This window comes from Macrotis lagotis, chromosome 1, assembly GCF_037893015.1.
Source record: "Macrotis lagotis isolate mMagLag1 chromosome 1, bilby.v1.9.chrom.fasta, whole genome shotgun sequence".
Classification (NCBI taxonomy): Eukaryota; Metazoa; Chordata; class Mammalia; order Peramelemorphia; family Peramelidae; genus Macrotis; species Macrotis lagotis.
In genome coordinates, this window is record NC_133658.1 from 270,538,054 (window position 1) to 270,552,845 (window position 14,792).

General features: G+C 33.8%; 1 protein-coding gene across 2 annotated transcripts in view; it reads right to left on the minus strand.

The window, feature by feature from the left end:
* Positions 1 to 14,792, minus strand: part of CABLES2 (Cdk5 and Abl enzyme substrate 2) — a 41,378-nt gene that overhangs the window by 10,415 nt on the left and 16,171 nt on the right. The window contains exons 2-5 of one of the 2 annotated variants that reach the window (XM_074210418.1): positions 8,287 to 8,358; positions 8,014 to 8,106; positions 2,179 to 2,256; positions 196 to 304 (exon numbers count right to left, since the gene is read on the minus strand). In XM_074210418.1, the coding sequence (XP_074066519.1) occupies positions 196 to 304; positions 2,179 to 2,256; positions 8,014 to 8,106; positions 8,287 to 8,358 (352 nt within the window). The remainder of the gene's footprint in view (positions 1 to 195; positions 305 to 2,178; positions 2,257 to 8,013; positions 8,107 to 8,286; positions 8,359 to 14,792) is intronic. The other variant, XM_074210417.1, reaches the window with a different exon arrangement.

Here is a 14,792-nt window from a genome sequence, read left to right on the forward strand (position 1 = left end):
TATATAAAATCTATTTTCCATAAGCTTTTTCTATTTACCTTTCAATTAATTTAAATTTATATACTCAAAAATATATTTTTTAAATACAAGTTTACATGTTTAGCTCCTTCAGCATTCTTAAAAATTCTGACTTTAAAAATACTTAGATATTAATTAGCTTTAGTTAATGTGAAAATCTGAAGACTATTCTCTTACCTTTCCATCAGCACCAAGTTCAACTCCTTCCAACACAAAGACCATCTCAGAAGACACTGAAACCCCACCAGATGGATGCCTCTGTTTTTGGCTTTCTATCTTTATGTCACTGTAAAAGTATTTTTAGATCAAAGATGGTATATTCTAAAAAGACGAAGTTCCTTCCTTCTATAGTAAATGAACTATTGAGGTAGGGGAGGGGGTTTGGGAGAGAAGGGAAGAGGAGAAAGGAGTGACATTTTTTTAAACAACATTACTGATGAAGATGTTTAGATTGTTTAATCTTTCTCCATAAAAAATCAGTTATATATCAATAAACTATTGAAAATACAAAGAAGTAGAATCTGAATATTTATAAGAATAAAACTGGGTTAAAACTATTTAAAAGATTAAATAGTATCAAATACTTAGTTAATTCCCTAACATTTAATATTGATTTTTTTCATGATGGCTATCAATCTGTTATAAAATACTATTTTCTATAATTCAAAATAAAATGTGCTGACCAATGAACATCTAGTGAGCACCTTTACCTACCTTTGTTTGAAGGAACGTACACATTTCATAGGCAAATTTGTAGGTAAAATCAAGTTGTAGCAATACACAGCCAATAAGCTTTAGAAACTGCCGCTGTAACTGGTGCTTTCCCACACTAGGGCAAGACTGGTTTTCTATTATTGGCTATTTTTATAGTATATTTGCACACAATACTATTTCTACTGTTAAACATGTGTTTCCTTCCATAAATTATGTACAAGACAATCAAGTGAACAGGATGTGAAAGAGCACAATTGTATTCCACATAAAATGAAGGAACAATAAAAGATATATATATATATGAATGAAAGATTCCCAAAATAAAGTTAAAAAAAAAGCAACACAAAATTAACTCAAAATGCCAGCAAAACATGAATAATTTTAATTCATAGGAAGTTGAATCAGATTGAACTTTCACTGAATTCTGAATGCTTTTTGGGGTTCAATTTTTATTAATAATAACAAGTGTGAGTTTGAGAGGTGAGCTTTGTTTTTCTATTCTTAAGAAATACACTTCCACTGGGTTGTATTGTCCTAGATAGTTTTTAAATTTCACATTCAGCACCTTGTACAATGCAGTCTTATTCTCAAACTTAAATGGTAGGGGCAGCTAGGTGGCGTAATGGATAGAGCACCAGCCCTGGAATCAGGAGTACCTGGGTTCAAATCCGGTCTCAGACACTTAATAATTACCTAGCTGTGTGGCTTTGGGCAAGCCACTTAACCCCGTTTGCCTTGCAAACACCAAAAAAAGAAAAAACAGAAACTTAAATGGTGATGATGTTTTGTCTTTCATTCTCGAAGAAGACCATGACATCAGGGAGGTAAGGCCATGTCAAGCACATGATTTGGATTTGAGTGGGGAGCTAAGTTACAAGCTTCACTTTCTCTTCCAGAGTCATCTGGGGTTCAATGGCCAGATATGAAACAGGACAACTGGAGATGCCCTGGAGGAGAGGCAATCAGGATTATGTGACTGGCCCAAGGTCACACAGTAAGAATCAGGTGTCTGAGGCTGATTTGAACTTCTGTCCTCCAGACTCCAAGGCCAGTGCTCTATCCATGGCACCACTTTGCTGTCTCACTTAAATGATATGGAAGAGTACACAGTACACATTTTTGTTCAATTGTGGTTGACTCTTCATGCCCCATTTGGGGTTTTCATGGCAAAGGTATAGCAGTGGTTTTGCCATTTCCTTTTCGAGCTCATTTTAAAGATGAAAAAACTGGCAAATGGTGTTAAGTGACTTGCCTAGGGTCACACAGCTTGTGAATGTCTGAAACCAGATTTGAACTCAAGAGTCTTTCTGACTCCAGGCCCTTTGTTCTATCCACCATACTACCTAGCTTCCCCAATATTCTGAAGTAAAGTTAAGCAAATTATAAATTACATACTATGTTTGTGGGGAAACTTGTTGGATTTATACAATTAAGATCACTACTTACTTGATCCGAAGGCTTTCTCCATAAGGCAAAATAGAAAATGCTGCACACAAGGACCTTTTAGCACAAATCAGAACTATCCTGAAATGCGATGGGGAAAACAAATGATAATATTAGAAACAAGCTAAACATACTCATAAATATATATTTTTTTAGGTTTTTGCAAGGCAAACGGGGTTAAGTGGCTTGTCCAAGGCCACACAGCTAGGTAATTATTAAGTGTCTGAGACCAGATTTGAACCCAGGTACTCCTGACTCCAGGGCTGGTGCTTTATCTACTGCACCACCTAGCCGCCCCCATACTCATAAATATTGTACATAATTCAATTTACTTGTTTGTTTCAAATCATCTCAACAAATATATTAATAAAACTACTGATTTTATATACACACACATACACACATATATAAAATACTTTGATGTTTGTAAAAAAACAATACATTATCTCTTTGGTCCTCATAATAACTATTGAAGTTAAGAGAAATCACATATGCCCAAGATCACATAGTTAATAAGTATCAGAAGCCTTTTAAACTAGGCTGCTCTTTCTACTATATCAGTATTTTTTCTACTATACCATACTTCCTCTCAATTACATACTATGTGCTTAGGCATTGGCTTAAATATTTCCTTTTATCTAAAGAATCAAGCATATATTTAATTCTTAAGAAATTCAGAAGATGGAAAACTTTCTCAGTCTTCCCTCAATGAGAAACTCAAGTCAGTGAACCGAAAAAGTTATTATCAGTGGTAATACTGTGAACTACCTCAAGCATAAGGTCTGAAGTTGGGAACCTGTTGAAAACTTAGAGGTTTTTCTTCAAGTAGTGAATTTCTTTTGTTTATTGAAGGCTTAAGATCATTGGTGGGGAATTGAACAACCAGTGCTAAGTGTCTCCCTTTCTCTACCCACAACAAATTACATTATAATGGTGATAATTATGTCAGTATCTAATCCACTGGACTGATCTCGGATGACTGAATTACACATGCTGCAACATGTATGGCTAAGTAGCAAGTGGATTCTGGGAAAAGTCTCCATGTTCATATTGAAAAGATAGCTAGATAAGGTTATTCTTGACTTTGACCATCTCCATAGCTTTGCCAGCAACCTTCCTTTCCTGGAGACAATTTTGCCCTGGAATCTTGCTCTCCAGATGGTAACTGTTTCCATTGGTGACTCCTAATTTGAGGAAAAACTCGAGTCATGCTAAATTTACTCTCCAACTCTGGTCATCTCCATGATCTATAGTCTTCTTCCTCAAAATTATTCTTTCTTTTCCCCCTCCCCATTCTGGAACCAAGATCAAATTAACCCTGCTATTCCTCTAGAATCTCACTTCCCTTTTTGTGTTGCCTCTGCCCTTAGAATGTAAGCTCCATGAGTGCTGAGACTGTCTCTACTTTTTGTAAGTAAATCTCCAGAGAAAGGTTTAAAAATGTTTTCCTGCTTATTTTGATTTTTGTTCATGAAAAGTTAGTTCTTGTCCAAAACAAAAAGCAAGACTAGATAGGCTAATAATCTAATTAATGGAGTAAAATCCTTAATGGCAAGAGTCACAAGATCCTAAGGCTAAAATTTTCTTCCTGTGACCCAGGTTTTTAATACCCCCTCCCTCCCTCCCTTCCTATCCTCACTATTAGTGAAACTGAAGAAGGTACATGATAGACAGTAACTGGTTAACAAAAGATTTCTGAATAAAAATATTACTTTTTTTTTTTTTTTAGTTTTTGCAAGTCAATGGGATTAAGTGGCTTGCCCAAAGGCCACACGGCTAGGTAATTATTAAGTGTCTGAGGTCGCATTTGAATTCAGGTACACCTGACTCCAGGACCGGTGCTCTATCCACTGTACCACCTAATTGCCCCAAAATATCACTTTAAAAAAACCCAAAAAACTTTTTCCTCTGGAGGCCTAAAGTAGTGAGATCCACTTTATACTTTCAGCCTCACAAGAACAGTTCCTTGGTCACATAAAGCAAACTGGCAATGTAGTAGGAGGACTGAATTTGGAATTAAGTTCAAAGCCAGCTATGTCACTGACTACTGACCAGTCATACTGGGGTCATCAACCCCGGGCTTTAGTTTCCTCATCGTTAAATTAAGAGGTTAAGCTTCTATGATTCTTAGGGGCATCTAGGTGGCACAGTGGATAGAGCACCAGCCCTGGAGTCAGTAGGACCTGAGTTCAAATCCGGCCACAGACACTTAATTACCTAGCTGTGTGGCCTTGGGCAAGTCACTTAACCCCACTGCCTTATCAAAAAAATCCCCCAAGACTATGATTCTTAAGATCTTTTCTAGCTCTGAATCTCGGATCTTGAAGGATTAAGCAAATGTGAATCAGCACTTCATTCATCTTGGTGGAAAATAAAATTATAAGAATAATCCAGTCTTCAATTGATAAATGTTCTAAAGATTATGAAGTTTTCAAGTTCCTAGGTTATCTATAGTGATATGAAAAAAATTGTTCCAAATCATTAATTATTAAAGAAACACAAATTAAAGCGATTCTGAATTCCACTTCTAACCAATTGGACTGGCAAAATAGACAAAAAAAGAAAATGACATATTGGAGGGGCTGTTGGAACTGTGAACTGGCCCAAACCATTCTAAACAGTTTGGAATTATGCCCCCTCCAAAATTACTGCTCTTTGACTCAGTGGTCCCATTAATAAAACAGATGGATTAACACGCAGAATGAGAAATGTGTTTTCGGATGAGGTCAATTTGTTTTGTTTGATTATGTATATATGATACCTGGGCTCTTCCCTTTTCTTAAGGCATGTGGCAGAGAGTGGGATGTGTGAAAACTGAAAAAAATTATTTTTAAAAATCCAACTTGGTACATAATATGTGAATATGAACCATATCACAAATAATTCAGAATAAGTGAAAAGAGTCAGAATTAATTTATCTGGGAAACTAGTAAAATTAATTTCATCTTTTCTTTATCATAAATTCTAATTTCTAATTAAAACTAAGCCAGCATTTCTTTTTTGAAGTTCTACTGATGTCTTTTATTTTTATATCAATTTTGAAAAAATCTCACCCACTGCCTTTTGTAACAAATATTAAAATAAACAAAAAACTAACACACTGAATATGAAATATTTGACATGAATAATCTCTTCTTCTCAGAGTTCTGCAAGTTTTACATTCTAAAAAAATCTGTTTCAAGTACTAACATATATATATATATATATATATATATATATATACTCTATTTTTATTTTAACTTCTCTTTTAAATGTTTACTAAAATATTGTTATCAAATTTTCTAAATTATCACCAAAAATTCTAGGGAATGACATGTAAATGTTTTAAAATGAGCACTTCTGTGTGTGTGTGTGTGTGTGTGTGTGTGTGTGTGTGCATGTATGTATGCAAAATATTAGTAATAATATGGGGAGGAAAGGGGAAAAAAAGTTGACCCAGCAAAGAATGAGTATTTCTGAATAGATGTATTTTTAAAAGATGCAGTCAAATTATATCTGTTCTGTCTGCACAGAACTTATTCATTTCACATGAAGCCTTCCTTTCCTGCTGCCTTAGGCAAATAAGGTCTTTCCTTTGGAATTATTTTGTATATATTTTGTACCAATTCAGGACAACAACAGCTAGTGTTTATATATTCTTTAAGTTTACAAAGCATTTTATATGTTTTTTCATTTGATTCTCATAACTCAGTGAGGTGGGTGTTAATTATTGCCCATCTTTATCTGTTTTCTTGATGTTTTGTTTTTATTATTACATTTATAGATTATTTCATGAGAAATGTCTTATAATGAAGTATAACAGTTAAATAAAATTACTAATACAGTAAACTTATTGAAAGTTCATGTAATATTTCACATCAGTAGTACCCTCCTCTTCAGTCATTTTTTAGTCATGTCCAACTCTTTGTATTCCCATTTGGGGTTTTCTTGGCAAAGATATTGGAGTGGTTTGCTCTTTCCTATGAGGAAGCTGAGGCAGAGAGAGAGTTAAGTGACTTGCTAGGGTCTCATAGCTATTAAGTGCATGAGGCCAGATTTACTCTCAGGAAGATGAGTCTTCCTGACTTTCAGAACTGTTACTCTGCCACATAGTTGCTTGCTAGAACCCACCTTCCTGCCTCCATTTCTCTTACTTTTTTTTAAAAGGACAGAAATCTTTTTTCCCCTCTCCCATGCCCATACTCCACCAAAAAAGAAAAAAAAAGCAAATTTCTTATAACACATATCTATAGTTAAGCAACAATCCATCACTTTGTTGTAATTAAAAGCATATTTCATCATCTGTCTTCTGAAATCATAAATGATTATTATTACATTGCTCAGTTTATAGCTTTCAAAGTTATTTCTTTTCACATTGTTGTATAAATTGTTTTCTTGAATCTCCTAATTTTATTCATTAGTTTATAAATGTGCTAAAATTATTCATTTTTATAAAAATTAATATTTTAGTATAAATGTTTTGTTTGCTCATTTCATTCTGCATCATTTTATGGAGGTCTTTCCAATACTTTTTGTAATCATCTATTTCCAATAACAGCATAATATTAACCTATCACATTAATATGATACAACTTATTCTACAGTTTCTTAACTGTTGGACATCCTTTTAATTTACTTGATTTTTTCCCACCACAAAGAGAGATATTTTAAATCTATTTGTATATATTGGACCTTTTCCTCTTGCTTTGATCTCTTTTGGGTATAAGATTAGTGCTGCAATAGCTTCAAAGGGAAAAATATACTCTTTAGCAACTTGTCAGGTATAATTCTTGTTTTCTCACAGCCCCTCTCATTTCTCATTGCCCTTTTTTGGTTATCTTTGCCACTCTGATGGGTGTGACCTCCCAATTACAGATGTGGAAACTGAGGTGCAGAAAAGTTAAATAACTTGCCCATATCTGAACAGCTATTAAGTGTCTGAACTCAGATCCTTCTGATTTTAAGTCCAACACATTTCACTATGCTACCTAGATGTATGTGTGCTGCTCATTCTGATGGAATGAGATCCTTGAGGGAAGAGATGGTATGTTATTGGTGTCTGTATCCCAAGGGCCTAACACACAGTATCTGTAACTTAATTAATGTTTATTGATTAAGCAACCGATTGATTCATTCATTCAGACACAGAGATAACAGATAGATGGTTGTGTGTCAGGACAGTAAGAAGAAAAGTTTGGCTGGACCACAAAATGCATGAATAGAAGTAGTGTGAAATAAGGAGGCTAAGAGGACAGTTAGGTTTTCCAATAGATAAAACGTTGGAGTCAGGAAGACCTGAGTTCAAATCTATCTCAGATACTTACTAGTTGTGGGACTCTGGGCAAGTCACTTAAGCATTTGCTACAGTTTCCATCTGGAAAATGAACTGGAGAAGGAAACAGCAAACCACTCCAGAATCTTTGCCAAGAAAACCCCAAATGAGATCAGAAATTAGACACCACTTGAAACAAGTGAACAACAATAATTAAAAAGGAGGTTAAAGCCAGGCTATGAAAGTCTTTAAATTTCAAACAGATTCTTATATTTAGATCCTACAAGTAATAGGATGTGCTTCTTAAATCTGGATGGTATTTTAGGAATGTCACTTGAAGATATGAGTTACAAGTCAATTTGAGTAATTTCTAAAATTATAAGATTCTACTATTATAAATGAAGCCTCCTGCCCCAAACCACACATTCAGTATTTTGAAAATCTCCATATATTAACCTGTTTTATTAGTTTTGTGATTATGAGCAGACAGGTATTCCATCTGTGTATATATAATAATAAAAGAAACACAGACCATATAGAGAATATTATGGTCCTATGTTAAAATAATAAAAACAGCTAAAGGTTACCTGCTATTTTTTGTGTCATACTGTCTCATATTCTTAATAAAATGAGTCTTCTTCAAGCCTTTATGTCTTGGTGATCCAGATATGTGTTTGGTTCTGTAATTGAAAAGGAAAAAAAATAAATAAATTACTCCCCACCTCCTAGACTCTTCATTAGGGCTTGTATGATCAGATGGCAGCACCAGCATGCAGGACCTCCGTCACTTTTCTCGGACAAGGGTAGCAGGGGGGAAAAGGAATGCATGCAACAAGATTAATGCTGCTTTGAAAGAGTACCTTTGTACAGTGGCATATTCCACTATGTCTTCTAAAAATTCTAGAGAACAGCGCTGGGAGATAAAACGCCTTCTGCAAAAATGTACACCAACATGAAGAGTGAACAATATTAATTGGAAGTTGTAGTGAATAGAAATTAAAAGTCTGTGAAGGATCCCTTAAAAATTGATCAAAAAAGTAAAAACAAAAAAATAAACCCTCTCAACAATCATTATTTAAAATTTCAGGAAAAAAGAAACTTATTAGTAGCATAATTCTGCTTAAAAGAGTGAACTGAATCAAGAAAATTTTTATGATCCATTTTAACTAGAAGACCTTATGCTTAAAGGGGCACCATTATGGGTAAGTCCCTCCCTCCATTAGTGGCAAGCAACCCATCTACGTTCTTTCATTTTTGGGTACCTTATCTACGTTTTTTCCTAACATCACACTTTTTATCCTCCTCCCCTACTTTCCATACTCCCCTTGGTATTACTGTGCTTTCTCAAGGTCTTTTTACATTTCACAGTACAATGGAAGCATTGTCTTGGTCCATTTGTTACCATTTGCTCTTGTCAAAGGGCTATCTCACTTCCTTTTCAAATCACAAATTTATTTCTTCAATGAAATCTATTATGCCAGCTCTTGCAGACCATGAAATAACTGATGCATCTAGAAAAGCAGATCTTTTCAAAGAAATGCATTAAAGAAATCTGAAAAAGCTGCTCTTCTGATTTTGAGGACTAATGTTTCTGGATGTTAATAACCATGTGAGAAATAAATCAGTATGGAGAAAACTCATCTTTCTTAAAATATTTAATATTTACTTATTATACTGTAAGTTAGTTATTTTGTGCAAATTTCTGGGAGAAAATTATTTAACAGGAAAATCCTATAAGTCTTATTTTTGTAAACATTATTTTTTCTATTTTAAGGAATTATTGTACAGAAATAAATATATTTTGAATTTATTTGTTTTGGATCATACAATGGCATATGGGATGTGTGTGTATATATATATATATATGTATGTATATATATATACACACACATACATAAATATAGAAATTATTCTGCCTAGAAGAGGTCCAAAAGATAATTTCTAACTTCACAGACATGTCAAGAAAGGCTTAATGGAAAAAGAGGCATTTCAGCTAGGTTTTTGAAGTACTGGTTTAAGTTCAATGGCTGGAAATGGAGGCAATAATGAGGGAAGGACACACCAAGTTAAGGAAATGGTGTAAAAATATTCATAGGATGCTAAAGGGTAGAATAACTGGTGAGCAATTCTGTAAGAAAAGATAGAAATAAAAAAAATCCCATTTCCTTTTCTATAGAAACTGTTTCTAGCAATTTCTGTGGAACATATAAATAACAACAACACCAAAATTAAGGAATACCAGCAGGGATGCTGGGAAAATAAGAAAACTCATATTACACAAAAACAAATATCCTATGCTAAAAATGGGGTAAGTACTTTTAAATCTTACTAAATACATTACATATCTCATTATGTCAGTAACCTACCAGCATACACATGTGCCATTGAGTGTGGGAATAAAATATTCTATCTTCTATTTCTTATTATCTAAAAAAAATGAGTTAGACAATAAGTTTTACATAGAGTATAGTATTTGAGGCATCTTTAAGGAAGAGTGGGAATTCACCAGGCACAGAAGAGATAAGAGTGTATCTGATCTATTAGTTCACTTTTCTGTGTCTATGCATTATATTTTAGTGTGCCTGATTAAGTGGATTTAGGGATATCATTCAGTTTTAATTAAATTAACCCTCAGAAAAGGGACATGTTACCTAAAAAAGATTCTTGTACACAAACTGGACCGAGAATGCTAATAATGCATACAAATGAACAATAAGAAAATGGTAAAGGGGACAGCTAGGTGGCGCAGTGGATAAAGCACCGGTCCTGGAGTCAGGAGTACCTGGGTTCAAATCCGGACTCAGACACTTAATAATTAGCTAGCTGTGTGGCCTTGGGCAAGCCACTTAACCCCGTTTGACTTGCAAAACACCCTTAAAAAAAAAAAAGAAAATGGTAGAGCTAACATTTTTACTCCTAGGAGGACCTCTTTCAGTCATATTACAAGGTAAAGCAATGACAGTCTAATCATATCTAATAGAAAGCACACTCAAATTGAAAAATTACCAAGAAAAATAGATTATATTCCCTACAGTTAATGCTTAACATCTGACTAGTAACACACTTAAAAACTAAGTTTTCTTTTGGTTTTGTTTTGTAGACTTTTTTTTTTTTTGGTAAGGCAATGGGGTTAAGTGATTTGCCCAAGGCCAAACAGCTAGGTAATTATTACGTGAGGTTAGATTTGAACTCAGGTCCTCTTGACTTCAGGGCTGGTGCTCTAACCGCTGTACCACCTACCTGCCCTCTAAAACTAAGTTTTTGTTGTCAAAACTGTGCCACTTCTGAAAGTCTCTTATCTGCATACTTAAAAAAAAAAACAACAATTTTTTAACCTGGTTAAAAATATCACAGATGAAAATGTCATGGACTTTTGCTTGACATCAGGGAAGTTGGAAATTTACCAAGTGAATGTCAACAAATACCTGAAGATTAAAGATAGGATTAAAAAGATAGGATTAAAAAATAAGTATCATGATTTACAGTAAGCACAGCCAATGATTTACTTCTCTACATGTGACTGACTTTGTATGTTTGTGAGGTATCTATTTCAGCTATGATAGTCATAAAAATCAACTGAATAAACTGAAATAAACTGAACTTTTAGTACATGAACTTTGCTATATTGCAAAATGTTAAAGAATTAAAAAAAATTAAATAAGTTTAATAACCTTGCTCGCTAAAAATTGAATATTTAGTGAGAAAATTTTTTTTATCATTTAAATTTACTTTACTTTTATCTCATATTTTAAGGTTTTTTTGTTTTGTTCCTAGATGTATTCAATATATTCAATATGGCATAATAGTACATGTATGCAATAAATAAATATATTATTTATTTATTTTTACTCATAGGTGTGTGTGATCCAGAAAATTTGGAGATTTATCTATACCATATATCATGGCTTCAATAAAACTATATGACTGAACCATGCTTTCATAAGTGAACTGTTTTAAAAAATGACATTAATGAAAAAACTGGTTCACTGAAAACCAGACTATGCAACTGATAATGCTATTCCTTATGGTACAGCAATTTGATGTATAAGAAGTCAATACATAATAATTATTAGATTTGCTGCTACTGCATTCTCTCAGATTTGGGAAATTTTCTAGTAATTTTGCCTGACCAAAATTATCTATATTTCAATTTCTGCTTAAGTGATTGATTGTTTTTCCTCAAGACACTGGTACACTCTTGTTAGCTTAGGCAGAGTTCACTGTTTATAAGTTAGGAGTTAAGATTTTATGCTGCAGCATAATATTCTTATGACCCTACTGTGCAAGGGACTCAACTAGATTTAGGTTTGACAACAAAAGATGAATGTGTCAGAATCTGGACTTAAGTAATGTGTGTTTTATGTCATTTATTATGCTTTAAATTGCAGCTATGAAGAGGGAAAAAAGGACTTAAACAGAATTCATAAATATATATTGAATGTATAGACTTTATATAAATAAAATAATCTTTCAACAAGGGAGCTATGTTGGCAATAATATTAATAGTTGGCATTGACAAATCACTTTAAGGTTTGCAAAGCACTTTACAAAATTATTTTATTTTATTCTCCTAACCCTAAGAAGAGGGTGCTATTATCATTTTCATTTTACAAGTGAAGAAAATGAGGCAAACAAAATTAAGTGATTTCCATAGGGTCCCATGGGTAGAAATGGGAGATTGCATTTGAATGTAGATCTTCCTAACTCCAGCCTATCACTTTGCAATACGAGAGATAAAAAGATAAGACAATGGGGAAGACAGATCAAAAACTTAAGAGAAAACATAATGGGCAGAATGAAGGAAGAAATGATAAGGTGATAATACTTATGAACTGTGCTCTGGTCAGACTATGCCTGGGATATGATATTGATGATAATAAAAATAAATGTTTCCATTTATATAGCACTGTAAAGTTTGCCAAGTGTTTTCCAAAAACATTTTCCTTTATAATAACCCTGGGAGGGAGATAACATTATTACCTCCATTTTACAGATGAGGAAACTGAGGCAGACAGAAGTTAAATGACTTGTTCAGGGTCAAATAGCTAGTAATTGTCTGAGGAAGGATTTGAAACTTGTGTTTTCTTGATTCTAGCTCCAGGTATTCTAAACCACTATACTCACAGCTGCCTAAGTAGAATTATGGTGTCCAATTCTGGGCACCATGGGGCAAATCTAGAGAAATGTGGCCAGGATGGTGATGATTGTGTTTATGAGGATCAGATGAAGAAAACAGAAAGGTTAATTCTGAAAAAAGAGGAGAATTAACTGTCTGGTATTAAAGATCAGTCTCATGACGCCACACAGAATGTGAGAGCACAGTCTGGATAGGATCAGAAGTAGAAAATACAGTTTTTTTAAGAGAAAGGAGAGACAGAAGAAAACATGCAGTAATTTCAGGAGGAAAACAGGATTCAATAATGAGGAGTGAATCTTTGGTTTAAGGAGCATCTGGAACTAGAATCTGTCAGAAGAATAAGAAAATAGACCAGAAACCACTTTAAAGTAAATTAAAACCTTTAAGTTAAAATAATGATGAAAAAAAAAAAGATCTGTCTTATGGAAGAAGGACTAGATACTTTTCTAGTTCTGCCCACTTGTAATGAGAAAGTAGTTTCACAAAGTGTGTTCTAAGTCAATTGTAAAAAATCCAGTTGGGGGCAAAAAAGAGAGTGGAGGAGAAACCCTGGGATACAAGGCCTCGGCAGAACACAGGGAGGCTGCTACTTTGGCAAGTATCCACAGGCTTGAAAGGAAAAGCTTCATTAACTTCCTATATTAACTAATTATTTTTGTTATTAGCCGTCAAGGAATGCTATCAACCCCTTCTAAATCTTACTGCCTGCCCTGTTCTCATTAAGACTCTTGAATAGAAGGGGCAAGCTAGGTGATGCAGAAGATGGAGCACTGGCCCTGGCATCAGGAGGATCTGAGTTCATATCTGGCCTCAGACACTCAATACCTTCTAGCTATGTGACCTCAGACAAATCTCTTAACCCCATTGCTTCACAAAAACAAAATAAAGTTATGACTGTTGAATAGAAAAAAATGAATAAAAGGAATAAAAGTTGTAATGAAGGGAGATTTAAATATGGAGGGAGAGTTAGATGTGATATATAGAAACATTTCCTAAAAAATTAGACTATACTTTTGTAGACAGTAGGGTCCTCCCTTCCTGCAGGTCTTTAATTATTAGAGTCTGGATAATTACTTGTCAGGAATGCTGCAGAAGGGATTACTGTTTAGGTACAGATCAAATTACATGACCTTTTTCAAATAAGAAATTTTGTCACTGACCTAACAAATTTTTTTTTGATGAAAATAGGGAGTAATGATTTAAAAATCAACATAGAAATGACATTCTAAAGTCTGGAATGATAAAAATGTACATCCTCACAGGAAGCAACAATAATGAAAGCTGATATTTAAGGTTTATAAAATACTCTATACTTACATTATTTAAGTTGTGGAGAATATTCTTGTCCAAATAGTTTATATTAATCCTTCTGTTAATAGACACATGATATAACTGAAAACTCAAGTTATTTATAGATTCAATAATCCCTCAAAGCTCAGACTTGGAAACTCAAATTGCAATGTGTTGAAGGATAAAAATCAATCACCAAGTCAACTAAAATGAGGAAAAAAAGACTGAGTCTCTTTACTAGAAAGTATGATTGAAGTCAAACCTGGCCCCATCTGATTAGAGACAAAAAAATTAGCAGTCAAGTAATTTTAGTTCAGTAGTTAGAAAGAGCAATATATTGCATATCAGAATAGAGTACTTCAAAAATCTTAGTGCAGTTAGACACTTTAATAATTTTATGATGGGCATAAGGTTTGATAGTGTCTAACTGTACTAAGACTTTTGGAATACTATATTAAAGATCCTCAGGGGTAAGAAGAAATTCTACCACTTGTGTTTTTTGTTGTTGCTTGTCTTTCATTCTCAAAGAAGATCATGCTATCAGGGAGGTGATGCCATGACATACAAGAACTTATCTCTTAGTAATATGATATCTAGCAATAGATTTCAGATGGGAGGAAACCTTCTTTAGTCATATAGGCATTTTAAACATTAATATAAAAGGAACTATATCATTTAATACTAACCTCAGAAGAATGTTATGAGAATTGCTGCTTAGAGTGGCAAGAAAGTTATAAAGTATTTTGAATGTCTCAAGGGAAAGTGACACTTTAACATCACTGTTCTTAAAAAGTTCCAGGAGTAAATGTTTAAGGAGCAAGCATAATAAACAACGTGGAATTCTGTCTAGTAGCTGACAAATAAAATGGAGTTTTTGAAACTGGGAGGATGTGGCAATTTCAAGTCCTTTCCTTCTCTGTATATGAGGTAAATTTGTTC